Raw genomic sequence first — 15,284 nt, 5'->3', positions numbered from 1 at the left:
GAGGAAGACCAGTCTGATGTTTAAGGAGTTATTGGTTTATAAACAAAAATTCATTGGGTTGTTTCTCAATAGAATGTATCTCCCAGTTTTGCCATAATTTCTTTGCCAGGTGGATTAAGTCTTTCTGATTATGAGGGGGGGGGATTTCCCTCCCACCTTCCTGGAAGGGGGGGCGGGGGGGGCACCCCTCGACTGTGTATAACACAATAGTCTCTCTAGACCTTGTGTCCCCACATTATATAGGGTTCTGGCTGACAAACTAAGTTGAATAATTGCTTATTGTTAGTCTGGGGCAGGGGGCTCCTTTGTAGAAAGTTCCCTCCCTGATTGGGATAACACGCCATAAAGGAGTGGCGTAGTCTCACCATCCCTAGGTTAGGCAGTTTGGTATTCTCTTATACCTATACAGTTACTTTTAGCTTTTTTAGACCCGACGTTAGGGTCTTGTTGTGACCTTGCAGGCGGGAGGCACTTGCCTTTGGTTTCTACTGCTTTGTTGGTAGTTTCTTTTGTATTCTCGACCTTCTTACCTCTTCTCTTTTATTTCCTCTTCTCTTTCCCTGCTCTTCCTATCCTACTTGCCTGCACATCTCTCTCTCTCCCTAATCCCCGAACCTATCCCCAGAGTCCCCACCGTTCCTCCACATTGGAATGACGCAGATTAATTGGGGTTCACTAAATGTGAGGGGACTTAATGTCTCGCAAAAACGCTCCCAGATATTTTTTGACATGCACAAAAAAAAAATCCATATACTATTGATCCAAGAAACACATTTTAAAACGGGCCACCTCCCCATCTTTAGAGACAGATATTACACTAACTGGGTCCACAGTTCCAACCCAGAGTCAAAATCCAAGGGAGTGTCCATAGGCATCCATAAGTCCCTAGTGCACACATTTCTAGATACACGGGTGGACACAGAGGGAAAATTTATATTCCTGAAAATTAATGTTAACTCATCCATTTTTACCATTGTCAATTGGTATCTACCGAATAGAGATCCGGCGATGACCTGCTCCTCTCTCCTGTCATCACTGGATGAATTCGCAGAAGGGACCGTGATCGTGGGCGGTGATTTAAACTTCACTTTGGACCCTAAGGTAGACACAACGTCGGGACATAACTTTCTCTCAATAAGGAAACTAACGAAGGTTAATCTTTGTATACAGGAACTCAGATTAGTCGATGCATGGAGAACACTACACCCAGTAGACCATGACTACACATATTTTTCCCCGGCTCACTCTTCGTACAGCCGCATAGACCTATTCCTTGTAAGTCAGAAGGCCCTGACATGGCAGATACAGGCCTCTATAGGCAGTATCTCTTGGTCAGATCATGCCCCCATATTTTTGAGCCTCACTATCCCGGATGGGCCTGGGAGGCCGTGGTCTTGGCGGTTGAATGATAATCTGCTGAGGGACCAGGGATGCTTGAAAGACCTGCAGAACACAATAGATGAATTCTTGGAGATACACTCAGGAGACACTACGACCCTACCTGTTCAATGGGAGACACTCAAGTGTGTGTTGAGAGGGATTCTGATCAAACATGGGGCTAGGATTAAGAGGGAGAGAGCCCAAACCATTCCATCTCTACTTCAGAATATTTCAGACCTAGAGAAGATCCATAAGCAGACATTATTCCCGGTGACACTGACAGAGCTAGTTAAAAACAGAGAGGAACTTAAATCCATTCTGGACCGACAATACGAGCGCCACAGGAATATGCAGACAAATGTGGCAGACCACTAGCTAGGTTATTACATCCAAGGGGGGACCCCAGTCACATCCCTACGATCAAAAAATCGGACGGCCTTTTGACTCAGAACCCAATCCAGATAGCGGAGCAGTTTCAAAAATATTATAGTGACCTTTACGACAAAAGGGGTAAATTTGGGGATATGCCACAAGAAGCTTTGGAGACTAAAATAAAAGATTACATACTTAAAACAGCCCTGCCGACTATACCCAATACTGAGGTTGAAAACCTAGAAGCAGACTTTACAGAGACAGAAGTGGCATCTATTATCAGGGATTCTCCCTCAGGCAAAAACCCAGGTCCGGACGGGTTTACCCCTAAGTTCTCTAAAATTTTTCAAACTCAGTTATCTCCGTTCATGACCAAAGTATTTAACTCCATATCTGAAAACTCCCAGTGGGTAGCACAGTCTCTTGAAGCACATGTGGCGCCCTGGCCTAGCCAGGTCGTCACAGATAACATACAAACACCCCCCACCCCCATTAGACAGGGACACCAGCCAAACAAAAATCCTTGTTGCCTCCCTCCAGTGTCTGATGTCCACACCAGGTGGGGCGGAGCCAAGCGGTTGGCCCCACCCACCGAGGAGTTCACAGGCCTGGAGGTGGGAAAAGTGACAATTGAGTGTTGGAGTTTGAAGTGAGAGGAGCAAGCACTTGGGTGTCTGGGTTTGTGGCCCAGGCACTGACAGCAAGGTTGGCAGACGGTGGTGGCCGTCTGCAGGAGTGGTGGAGCAACGCGGAATCGTAGGACCGGGGTCGGGCGACGGCCCGCCAGTACCGACCGGGGAGCAAAGTGAAGCCAGCACACACAGGCAGGACCATCGGACCCCGACCAGGCTTGGAGCCGCCGACAATAGTCAGATCCGAATGTGACTGGAACCCCAGGGGTTTCACAACAGCAAAAGTCCCGATTGAAGGCAACAGCCCACACCGTGAGGGTATACAGCTACCGCCTAAGGCTAGAGACCCAAGGGCCAGCGCCTGCGGGCAAACGGGCGCCTCCGGTACCCATACACCGGGGAGCGGACTACCGTTGGGAATCCATAGTAGTCAGAAGGAGAACATCAAGGTGCAGGGAAAGACAGCCGCCATCACCTGTCCGGAGAGAGACACTGCAGCCGGCTGCGGGACCTGTCTATCCAGCCGTTTGGTTTACCGAGGACTTTGTACCTTTCTTGCTGAGTGAGTACACCCGTGCCATCTGGCACCGCGCCGTGCTGTCCCTGCAACCCTGCACCTCACTGACCCTGCCTCCGCGTCACATCATCGGGCCTCGGGACCACCAACCCCTACCCACGGAGGGGGAAAACAACATCCCAGCTGCTCCTTACCATCGCTCCCGGGATCCCCGTCCTCAGCAGCGGTGGTGCCTATCTTCACCACGACCCGTGGGTGGCATCACGGACTAAATCCCCCAAACCAACCACCCCTTTCATTCATGGGCGAGGAGCGCCGCTCGAGTCCCCGGATCCGGCCCACCGCTCGAGCCACCGAGCAGCCATCGCAGCAGCGCCGGACCCGAGCGTTAGCGAGCGCAGCGCAGTGGCATTCTCCCCGCCCGCGACACACACATATGTGTTATCTCCAAACCGGGAAAGGACAACTTGCTGGTTACAAATTACAGACCCATCTCACTGATTAATTTAGATTTGAAATTTTTCTCTAAAGCACTTGCCAACAGACTTGCCCCGTCCCTGCCTGGGATAATACATATGGACCAGGTGGGATTCGTAAAAGGCCGGGAGGCACGGGACAATACCAACAAAATGTTCCTCCTGATGGCTCGGTCGAAGGCTCAGTCTCTCCCCATGTGTTTACTTTCAGTGGACGCGGAGAAGGCCTTCGACTGGGTCAGTTGGAGCTTTATGATGGCAGCCTTGAAACAGGTGGGCTTGGGTCAGAAATTTGTGGGTAGAATTGCGTCCCTGTATACGAGACCCTCAGCAAAAGTCAGGACAAATGAGTTTCTATCATCATCCTTTCTTGTCCACAATGGAACGAGACAGGGATGTCCACTGTCGCCCCTCTTATACATCATAGTCATGGAGCACCTTGCGGTCGCCCTGAGAAACAACACAAGCATCCACGGGATAGAGGCGGGGGGGAGAACCGTAAGCTGGCTCTATTCGCGGATGACCTTCTCATGTTCATTTCCCAACCACACATATCCTTCCAGTCCTTGCTCAAGGAGTTCGAAGAGTTTGGCAACTTAAGCAACTTCAAAGTAAATTTTTTCAAATCAGAGGCCATGAACGTGAATTTATCGGCAGAAGACCTTGCGAGAGTATCACAAAACTTCCCTTTTAAGTGGCAACCGTCAGTTTTAAAATATCTGGGAGGTATGGTACCTCCAGCAAGGATCCAGCAAAAATTGTACATCACAAGAAAGGACAATCAGAGACTTAAAGAAATATGACAAAAAGAGATTGACGTGGTTTGGGCGTATAAACGCAATAAAAATGGATGTGTTACTGAGGTTCCTGTTCCTGTTTCAGACAATACCCATACAGCTACCGCTAAGTTACTTCTCCAAGATCCGGACAGCCTTGTCTGGGTTTGTCTGGGGGAACAGGAGACCCCGAACAGGAATTAAAACTCTGACCAGACACAAAAGTGACGGGGGGCGGGGCTCCCAAATTTTCAGTTATATTACAAGGCAGCTATCCTAACGAGATTACTAAACTGCCATTTTCATGGTAATTCGAAACAATGGGTGGTGATTGAACAGGATATGCTGGGAACTCCCTTACATTTACTCCCATGGTTAGAGAAAGAAAGTAGGATCCAGATAGCGAAGGGAATGGAGTTCATGAGGACAGCGATGGGGATGTGGGATGGAGAGATAAAAAACGGATCTCTCTCTCAGAAGCAGGGCCCACTTACTCCCGTATTCGGTAATAAGAAGTTCCCCCCGGGACTCCATTCCCATAGATTCGGGGGATTTACTCAGGCGGATGATACTCGTTTTTGTCACGTGCCCCAGGGACACACCCTACCAACTTATACTTCCATGCAGGCCACAGGGAGAGAGATTTCCTGGATGGAATATATGCAGTTCAAATCTTTCCTCTCGCACCAGGACAGCGAGAGAAGGATGAGGACACCCCCTACTCCTTTTGAGAAAGTATTTTTTACAGGGGTCATCACCTGGACATGGTATCTCGCTCATTTATAAAATGCTGAACCAGAGAATAGGGTGGATAAACCTCACTTTGTCTGTAGGTGGGGAGAGGAGCTGGGAGAGGATATTTCAGAGGACGATTCGAGCAGAGCGTACCTGTGGACCCACAAGCTTTCCTTGGCGTGCACCGCTCAAGAGAAAAGTTATAAAATTCTCTCAAGGTGGTACCATTACCCGACTAAATTACATGCTATATTTCCCTCTGTGTCTGATGTGTGCTGGAGGTGTGGCACAGACACAGGTACAATGCTACACATATGGTGGAGCTGTACTAAGCTGCAACCCTTTTGGGACTCAGTGTTCTACCTGTACAAAAAGAAGAGCGGAGGTGAAATAGAAAAGTCCCCCCAGGTTGCCCTTCTTTCTATGCTCCCAGGAGCTATTAAAACACAAAAAAGGGACATGTTGCGATTTTGCCTGGCGGCGGCCCGTATAATTATCCCACGACTTTGGAAACAGACTAGATGCCCTACGGTGCTGGATTAGTTGGAGGAGATGACAAACCTCCAGAGAATGGAGGAGCTGACAGCAGAACTAAATGGGAACACAGAAAAATTTACTACAGTTTGGGGACCATGGATTATGTTCATGGAGTCCCCAGAGTTTGTGGAGAGTTTGGCGAGCTTTTTGAACTGAGAAATGGTGGGGAGTCTCATTCCTTCTCCCCCTTTTTTCTTTTCTTTTCTTGCTTTCCCCCCCTCTCCCCCCTTCTCTCTCATTTCCTCTTCTTTATGCTTGTATCTTTCCTCTTCTTTCTTTCTTTTCTGAACATTAATCTGCATTTTTCTAGTTTCATTTTTTGTATGAAAAGATTTATCAATAATTCATAAGACAATAGACATACAAGGAGAATGAGTATATTAGGACACGGGAAGTCAAAAGAAGTGGGAATTCTGACCTATAATTTATCAATGGAAATATGGTAATAGCACAAAGATAATTTGAAGAATTCCAAGAAATGTAGTAATGTAACAATTTCTGGATGTTATCCTGGCATTGAGAAAATGATACTTATGTATTGTAATTGCACAAATGATATGTTTGTATGTTGACAACAGTTTCATCAATAAACAGATTTGAAATAAAGGGGTATTCTCATCTCCAAGATCCTATCCCAGTATGTAGTAGGTGTAATAATAATAGTATTAGCAAATACCTCCTCTTAGAAATGTAGTATAGATCTCATATAGTCATGTCTCTTACCTCATGTGCAGTGCATTGCAGCTTAGGTATCCATGGTTATGTCCACTCATACAGTTAGTCAGTTAGTTGCTCGTGGTCGTAACTCGTAACCATGAATAGCTATGCTGCAATGCCATGCGCATGAGGTAAGAGACATGGATATATCAGAAGTATACTACATTTCTAATTGGAGATATTTGCTAATATTATTATGATACCTACTACATATTGGGATAGAATTTGGAAATGGGAATATCCCTTTAAATTTACTTGCATCAAACTTACTGCAGTTACCTTATACACAGAATACCTATTAGGCCACTAACTCTCTTTTCAAGCTAAAAGTCATTGGCCAATAGGGGAGAGCAGGTCTGAAGATGTAATTGTTTGGCTATATTTCCAGGCTATGGCTAAGCATTAGTGATGAGCAAGCACTACCATACTCGGGTGCTCAGTACTTGTAACGAGCAATCAGACATTCGGATGAGCTCTACTAGTGTACTGAGTATAAAGGAAGTCAATGGGGAAATCGAGGATTTTTCTGGAATCATGGTAGTGCTCGCTTGTCACTGCAAAGCAAACAAAACCTGTTTATAAAGTAAGGCTTATCTGCAAAAGACATTACTGCCTGAATCAGTTTTATGTTGCAGTAGAACTGTTCTTTCACATCAGAAATCTTCTATCGTACTCCTCAAACAGATGTGGTTGTACGCCACCTAGTGGAGTGTACTTGAAGTAATGTAGAGAAGATTTTCCCGGCCCTTTTGTGTTGTAGCATTTTAAAAAGTGCCAATTTTTTATGAAATGTCGCACTGATAAATTCTACAATTATTAATCTGTCCCTAGAGTATAGTGGTTGTTGCCTGTTGTAACTCCTGGCACCATACACGTCATTGCACTTTTGCTTTTACAACAGGGACCAGCTGTAGTTCACCATGTCCTCAATATACTGTAACAACATCATGTAAGTCATTCGATAACAAGGAGGCGTCTCCTTAGGCTACATTCACACTTCCATTTTTTTCCTTCAGTTGCAATCTGTCGCCTTGAGGAATTACAGTATCCTGCAAAATATTTTGCAGGATTCCGTTTTTTCCCCATAGACTTTTATTAGTGACGGATTGTGACTGATGGCCCTGCGTTGCATCCGCCGTGTGATGGACCAGTTGTTTAGTGACTGACCATCGAGCGGGAGCAACACAAAATGTAGCGTTTATCTTCAGCGGTGAAAAAACAGATACCAACGAATGTGTCGGCATCCGTCATGTTTTATAGTAGAAACCTATGGGTGCCGAAATCGAGCGTAAATGAACTTCTGGTAATGAAAATTCTCTCTCTCATTTGACGGTTCCTTTCTTTTAATGGATCCATTGCATCATTTTTTACAACAAAGTGCAACGCATCCGTCCCATCAGTCACCAAACGGATTGCAACTGAAAGAAAATTTGAATGTAGCCTTACTAGCTGCACAGTAGCCTTAAAGGGTTTATCTTGAGTTTGGAAGGTTAAGGTACCTTCACACATAGTGAGATCGCTAGCAAGGTTGCTACTGAGTCACAACAACGACCTTCCCAGCGATCTCGCTACGTTTGACACATAGCAGCAACCAGGCCCCTGCTGTGAGATCGCTGGTCGTGTCAGAATGGCCATGACCATTTATTGATCATTGAGGTCCTGCTGGGCAGGATGCATTGGTATGTTTGACGCCTTACCAATGACCTCGTTGATGACTCAGAGCTCAGGGTCCCAACGACCACCAAGATCGTCATACAAGTCGCTACTGTAGCTGTATCGTTGCTGCATCATTGGGAAGATCTGACTGTTTGACATCTCACCAGTGACCACGAATCAACTTACCAGCGATCCTTACCAGGTTGTATTGTTGTCGGGATCGCTGGTAAGTCGTTAAATGTGACGGGGGCTTTATCCTCTATTGATAGATAGGAAACTATGGGACAGAACAGCACAAATAGGACCTTATCTGACAGACATATTGTTACGGTTGCTGCGAGCACTAGAGACTATGTCCAGATTTCTTGCTACTGCACATGTGCGAGCGCTGGAGACTAAGTCCAGATTTCTTGCTACTGCACATGTGCGAGCGCTGGAGACTAAGTCCAGATTTCTTGCTACTGCACATGTGCGAGCGCCGGAGACTAAGTCCAATCTTGGAGCCATTGCACATGTGCGGGTGACATCATCGCTGACACGAGGTCACATGTCTCTGACACCTTCTATGCCGATTGGTCGCTGGTCATGTGCTTGTGACGTCTTGCTCGGTGATAGGCCAGCATGACGTCACTCCTGTCGTTCTGGCAGCGGATTGGCTCTGGTGTCCTCCATCTTGGATGAGGCACAGAGTCTATATAAGACCCTGACACACGCCGCATGGTGCTCAGTCCTCTTGGTTCATGCATATGAGTAGACGCTCTGTGCGCGTTCCTCTAGGCATTCCTCTGTCTATGCTAGGTGAGCGCTACCGGCAGGGTAGCGTTCTTATACCTTACAGCTTCGGCTGCTGTCCGTATCCTTACCTCTTAGGGGAGCGGACATAGGCAGGTGCCTGAGGCACATGGTCTGGCTGGGCCTTGTGATTCTACTCGTAGGTGGACGTTGCCGCTAGGGTAACGTTCCTTATACTGCGTCTGGCAGTTGTTTGTATCCTCGCACACTAGGGGAGCGAACAGAGGTAGGAGCTTTGTGCGGCTTACGCTGCTGTTCGTCTCTTTTGCACCACTAGAAGAGCGGACCTAGGCAGGTGCCATATCTAGGGGTTCGTGTCCTCGCACACTAGTGGAGCGAACGCAGGTAGGAGCTTTGTGCGGCTTACGCTGCTGTTCGTCTCTTTTGCACCACTAGAAGAGCGGACCTAGGTAGGTGCCATTTCGCACACATTGCCTTTGTCTCTGTGATTATTAACAGAGATCATTCCACACACCCTCCAAGTAAGGGAGGAATTGCTTTACTTACTTATTATATCCTTCTGTGAGTTAACAGAGGTATTGCACTCTGCCATAGTCTGCAGCAAAGTCTTTGCACGGTGGACCCTGACTGTCTGATACTCCTTTCGGTTATTATCAGACAGCCCCCCGTAACACATATGGTGATGATATGTGGAAATGTGCTCACCCTATTAAGTTGTGTGTCACACAATAAGATTAAAAGCTTGTAATCAGCTACTGCATGAAACCATGAGACCCAAGACTAATAACAATATGAATGGCGGAAAAAGAGATATGGCGTAGTTTTCCTGAGGAAGAAGTGTGACCACTTCAAAATGCGTTGAGAAATAAACATCTGGATGTTGCATATTGGTCTCTCGTTACCTCTCAGCAACGCAGTCATCACCACGCCATATCTCTGGTTCCTTCATATTGTTACTATCTTCTGTTCATGGAATAGTGGATAACTTCCGATTGCAGGGGATCTGACTACCATTCCCCAGTACTGGAACTCTTAAGCGCCTTCTGTGAACAGAGCAGTGGTTGATCATGAGCACTGTTGCTCCATACATTCTTTATAAAAGCGCCAAAGACCAGCTGAGTGCTGTGAATGGCTAACTTTGACAGCCTCATTAAAAATGAATGGAATTAATGTCTGCATGGTGGACCACTGCTCCATTCCCACAAGGCTGAAGAGACCCAGTCCTTGGGAATGGAGGAGGACCTAGCAGGAGGACCCCCAGATGTCTAGATCTTATCCTATGGATAGGAGATAATTTCTAAATTTGAGACAACTCCCTTAAGAGACAGCCCTAGCACTAACACAGGTCCCAAGATCTGTCCTAAGCTATTCCCTATATCTGCGGTATGCCATAACAGCTGCCTTTGCATTTTAAATTCACATGCAGTAAAGTATTGCAATGTATGGGAAGGCATTCAAGTTTCATAAAATAATTTATTGCCAAAATAATGAATAAACATGATCATTTATAAAGCATCATAAAGCAAGTCATAAACATAGTAAATATATATTTTATATATGTATATATATATGTATATATATTCAATGGCAAAATTTATTTTTTGCATATTTTGATAAAAATAATACAACTAAACCACAAAATATAATCCAGTGTACGGAACTGTATAAGGACATTGAAAGGAGTTGTCTACCGCTCCTCAATCAGTAAGTTCCCCCCTTATAAAATCGTAACACTGACACTCATCTGTGGTGCCAGCATCATTCCAGTAATGTTGGCACTCTCTCCCCGGGGCTCGCGTAACATTGTTTTATCACATGATCCTTTCAGCTAAACAGCGGCTGCTTCACTCTCCCTATGAACAAATATGACATCACGAGGAAGTGGGAGAGCAGCCGCCGTTCTCACTTCCTCCAGATTATTGATTTGTCAGATGGAGGGGAGAGTGAAGCAACTGTTTGACTACAGGGATCATCTGACACAACAATGTCACGTGAGCCCCAGGAGACCTGGTGCTATTGTGAGAGGTATCTGTTATTTTATTTTTACACTGTGGAATATATTATTTAACAAGAGGTTGTTCCAACTAGTGGATTACCTCTTTAACTAGTATATTTTATTAACTCTGGACTTGTTCTGGTTTATGTGTCATTTACAGTAGATTGTAAAAAATCCTATTGCGTCTGTTCTGACCTCGGCTTCACACTATCCTTACTGAGCAGAACAGCAATTATATGAGCATTATTGCAGAATATAATTATCCTGTGTCACCTTACCTTGGCTTGGTTGGTAAACAGATGGTTTGATACTTGCAGTAGTTACTACTCGAGGCTTGGCAGCAGGAGCTGAAGGCTCATTGTACCCTCCGTAAGGTGTGGGACCTTTGGCACCAGTCACTGAAGAATAAGCTTGGCTAGATGAACTGAAACAAATAGGAATGAATGCTCATTGTCAGATGTAATAGCATTTGATATGAAATCCACAGTTGACAACCAGTTATCAGAAAATGAGCACATTCGCCGGATTAATTGTTTTCATATGGCTATTATTTTAAAGCGGACCTATCAAGTTCTGAGAAAAACACAAAAAGTGGCAGAGGTTGACAGAAAAAAGTGGCAAGATTTTTTTCTCAGATACATTTCAGTAGCAAATTGGATGATTTCTCTTTCTATTATGGGTTTTACTGTAGTTTTACCAGAGGAAGCGCATAATCTGGTGACATTCTCTTCTCTAGGAGATACCATGTGCACAGGAGGACTCTATACAACATTGGAGAGGTAATAGAGCCTTGTGCTCAGATCTGGTTAGGATTCAGGGTGCACAGACCCCTTCACCTATTTTGACATTTTTTGAGTCTCTGCTTTTTAAATTCTGATCATAAATTCTCATAAATTTGTCACCAACAAACTACAAATGTAAATAAATTCTCCAATAAATCCTAAATTGCAGAGAGTCACCAAAATGTAAATCAGGCAAATCCTTCTGACTGATGCCTGAACTTTACTACAAACTGAATTTTTCAGATGTATTAAGATATCTCTGTGTATTATACAGCCTATTTAAAGTGGACCAACAAGCAGGATTTTGCTGTATGAGGTAAAGGCAGTGCTATACAGGCACTAAGATGCTGAATCCAGATATACCTGTTATAGAAAGATGTGATGCTTGGTTGATGAAGTTGCAGAAAAAAATTGCACTTTGATTAATTTGTGCAACATGGGCGGATTTTTGTGGGTCGGATCCTCACGTGTATTTCTCCTTTGGCATCCTCTTGCTTGCCCCCTTTTCTGTATTTGAATAACGCACCGCACCGCCATTGCTGTTGTTGGCGGCACGTGCACATTGCCATAGTACTCAGTTCTTCATTATAATGGCGCCGGAGTCCACGCATGCACGTACTGTGATCTCTGGCACCATTTTGTTGAACACACTGTGGTGAAGACTATGAGAAGTGTCGATGCGTGCGCAGAGGTTTTTTTTTTTTACATCTGCGCATGTGTGGACTTCGGCGCCATTTTAATGAAAACCGGAGTGCTGTGGCAATGCACATGTGCCTCCAACAACAGCAATGGCAGAACATCACGATATTCAAATACAAAAAAGGGGGCATGCCATAGGACGCCAGAGGAAGAGAAATAAACTTGAGGACCTGACCCACAAAGATCCACCCATGTTACACACATCAATCAAAGTACAGTGCTTTTCTGTAACTTTGATTAAAGATATTTAATTAACCAAGCATCAGATCTTTCTATAACAGGTATGCCTGCAATCAGCATCTTACTGCCTGTATGGCACTGCCTTTACCTCATATAGCAAAATCATGCTTGTTGGTCCTCCTTAAAGGAGGGAAGTAAAGCAGCTACTAAAGGGTTAATATACAAGAGGAAGAAAAAACAATTTGAAAAGGGTTAATCTACTATGAGGAACTGCTTCTATAGAACCCATAGCAGGATTATTTTTTGCAGCTGTTTCTTCGATCATCCTTCTCACCCCCCACTGCTCTATATAACACAGGAATTTATCTAACAATGATTAATACAGTCATATGGAAAAGTTTAGGCACCCCTATTAATGTTAACCTTTTTTCTTTATAACAATTTGGGTTTTTGCAACAGCTATTTCAGTTTAATATATTTAATAACTGATGGACTGAGTAATATTTCTGGATTGAAATGAGGTTTATTGTACCAACAGAAAATGTGCAATCTGTATTTAAACTAAATTTGACAGGTGCATAAGTATGGGCACCCTTCTCAATTTCTTGTTTTGAACCCTCCTAACTACTTTTTACTGACTTACTGAAACACCAAATTGGTTTTGTAACCTCATTGAGCTTTGAACTTCATAGGCAGGTGTATATCACTACCTCCAGCTTGTCTCTCCCTATACAGTGATATCCCCTTGCTCAGAGACAGGAAGTCTTAAACAGCTGTAAATGTAGTGAGACAGTGAAGATCCCCACTTCCACCTCTCTCTTTTAAATGGCTGGAGAATTTATAATAATTTAGTGTGGATATTTTTTATTTTTTTTTTTAATCTCCATTACCGCCTGAAGTTTCACAGATGGCAATAGGTCCTCTTTAAATAGTTAAGACTTCAGTTCAGATTGTGCACAGCAAGTAAATTTGCTAAAAATGTCAGTTGTCCATGATCCATTTTGGTAACCATATTTTTCATACTGGTCAGCTAAATATGTTGAGGACATTTTCATCTCTTTATAAAATATATATTGTAAAGGGCACACTTATCTACAGTGCATTGAGCCTAGTTGTGAATTACAAAATGATGCAATCTAAAATTGTTTAGAAAAGAGGAAATGTGGCGCCCCTGACCTGGTCAGGCACCACTGAGTACTGCACCCATGCTGGGGACAGTACAATACAGGTAATCCAGAAGGCTGACAGGGGTGTGGTACACAGGCGCATAGTGATCAGGTCTCACACATGTACCCATGAGAGGACCCCTGGGGATCCCAGGAGGGGGCAAAGCCTTGACCTTCACTGGAATAGTGGAGGGGGCCAAAAGCCTCCATCTCCTCTCAAGGGGTGTGGTAAGAGAATCTGGTTGCTAGGTGGCGTAGGCAAGAACAGGAGAGGAGGGGCAGTGAGTCAGTTAGAGGAGAACTCCATAGGGCTCAGTGAGGAGCAGACCTGTGGGGTTGATGCTGTCTAACAGCGCCCGCGCAGTGGCTACTGACGGGGGAGAACGGTCAACTAGGAGTGCTGCCTGAAAGCCAGCTTCAGCTAGAGAGAAAGCACGGAGTGGGAAGTAAGGAGACTGCTAGAGAGCACCAGGCCCAACCGGGCGGCAGATCCCGAAGCGAAGATAGATCCAGCTTTCTTCTGCTAAACCTGCCGGTGTGGGGCTCTCAAAGCCCACACCACAACACCACAAAAGCCGCAGCCACGTAACCGCAGTGAGGGCCCATAGGTCACAGGAGGCAAGAAGCTGGAGTGGCCTGGTCCGGGGAACAAGCAAACGGCAAACAAAAGGGGGAGAGAGGCTGCAGCATCTTCCCTGGGCGACCCCCATAGGGACTAAAAGTCGGGGTCACCCCAAACCACCAAGGGCTAAGGAAGGCGAGTTGGTAGTCACCCTCATAAAGTCAGCCTGAAGGATACCTGGTTCCCACCTGGTTCATCCCAGCTACGCCCGGGTTACTCACCCTGCCACCTGAAGTGAGTAAAAACCCTGAAAGACATTCTGCCTGTGTGGAGTTATTCTGCGCCTTGTGGTACTACGCACCTACACCGGGCCCTGGGGCTTGCCTCACTCTCAGGAGGCTATTCCAACTAACTGCACACACCATCAGCCCCAGGCGACCCTCAACCTGCAGTGGCGGTCCCTACTGGCCGCAATACTGAGAGTGGCGTCACGACAAGAAGAAGATCTCCTACCTGTGACCAGATCCAGCCGAGTGGAGTCCCTGAAGGTAATGCACCGACACAACACCTGTGGGGCTTCACATCTGGCGTCACGAACAGGATAAGGACTAGACCTGTTCAGACAGGTGACCATGTGCCTGGGCGGTCCGCTTGGAAAATTGGAAGCGCCGCCATATTGCCACCATGAAAAGCGCGCTGAAAAACAACAGCAGCCCGCGCTGGAAGAAGTTACCGCCCACGAAGAGGTGTGGCTACCCAGAGATCCCCTGCAGAGTTCTGACCTTGCCAGCTATGAGAGTGGAAGCGTCCAGAGACGTCGGAACAGAAAGGGAGCCAGAAGCCTGCTGCTGGGAGAGGAGCTGCTGAAAGAGGCAGAGCAGAAACTGAACAGCTTGCTATCAGAGGCAGCGGCGAGTCCACAGCTGGAGAGTCGTGCAGAAGAGGGCGCAGAAGAAATGGCGTCTGACCGCAGAAATCCAGAACCGGGCTCCGCTGCCTGGTGGTATCGGGAGCTGGCCCAGTTCTGCGACCGACTGGAGACCCGGGTCGTGGAGCAGATCCGGGAAGAACGAATGGAAATGCTGGAGATGACCGCGGCGGTTCGGGCCTATGAAAGGAGAGCCGCGCGCCGAGTGCCAGACAGGACGGCGATGACGCAGACCCCGATGCTGCCACCGGTGGGTGAGTCGAGTGATGCCCCGGCCAGCGCCAGTGCCCCGACCCCTGCTGCCACGCCCGCGGTCCCCGAAGAGGCGTCCGATGCGGCGACGCTGAAGCAGGCCGCAGCCACGCCAGGTGCGGCCTTCCAAGTCCCAGCGGCCGCAGCGATGCCCTGCTCGGCCCGCCA

At 46.3% G+C, this 15,284-nt stretch overlaps 1 protein-coding gene across 7 annotated transcripts in view; it reads right to left on the bottom strand.

Annotated features, from left to right (window-relative positions):
* The window catches only part of LDB3 (LIM domain binding 3), a 282,469-nt gene that overhangs the window by 65,805 nt on the left and 201,380 nt on the right, over window positions 1-15,284 (bottom strand). For 6 of the 7 annotated variants that reach the window (XM_075348995.1, XM_075348997.1, XM_075348996.1 and 3 more), the window contains one exon: window positions 10,826-10,971. In XM_075348995.1, coding sequence (XP_075205110.1) covers window positions 10,826-10,971 — 146 coding nt within the window. The remainder of the gene's footprint in view (window positions 1-10,825; window positions 10,972-15,284) is intronic. The other variant, XM_075348999.1, reaches the window with a different exon arrangement.

This window comes from Anomaloglossus baeobatrachus, chromosome 5, assembly GCF_048569485.1.
Source record: "Anomaloglossus baeobatrachus isolate aAnoBae1 chromosome 5, aAnoBae1.hap1, whole genome shotgun sequence".
Taxonomy (NCBI): Eukaryota; Metazoa; Chordata; class Amphibia; order Anura; family Aromobatidae; genus Anomaloglossus; species Anomaloglossus baeobatrachus.
The sequence above is the reverse complement of the archived record's forward strand: the minus strand, read 5'-3'. Positions and strand labels throughout refer to the sequence as shown.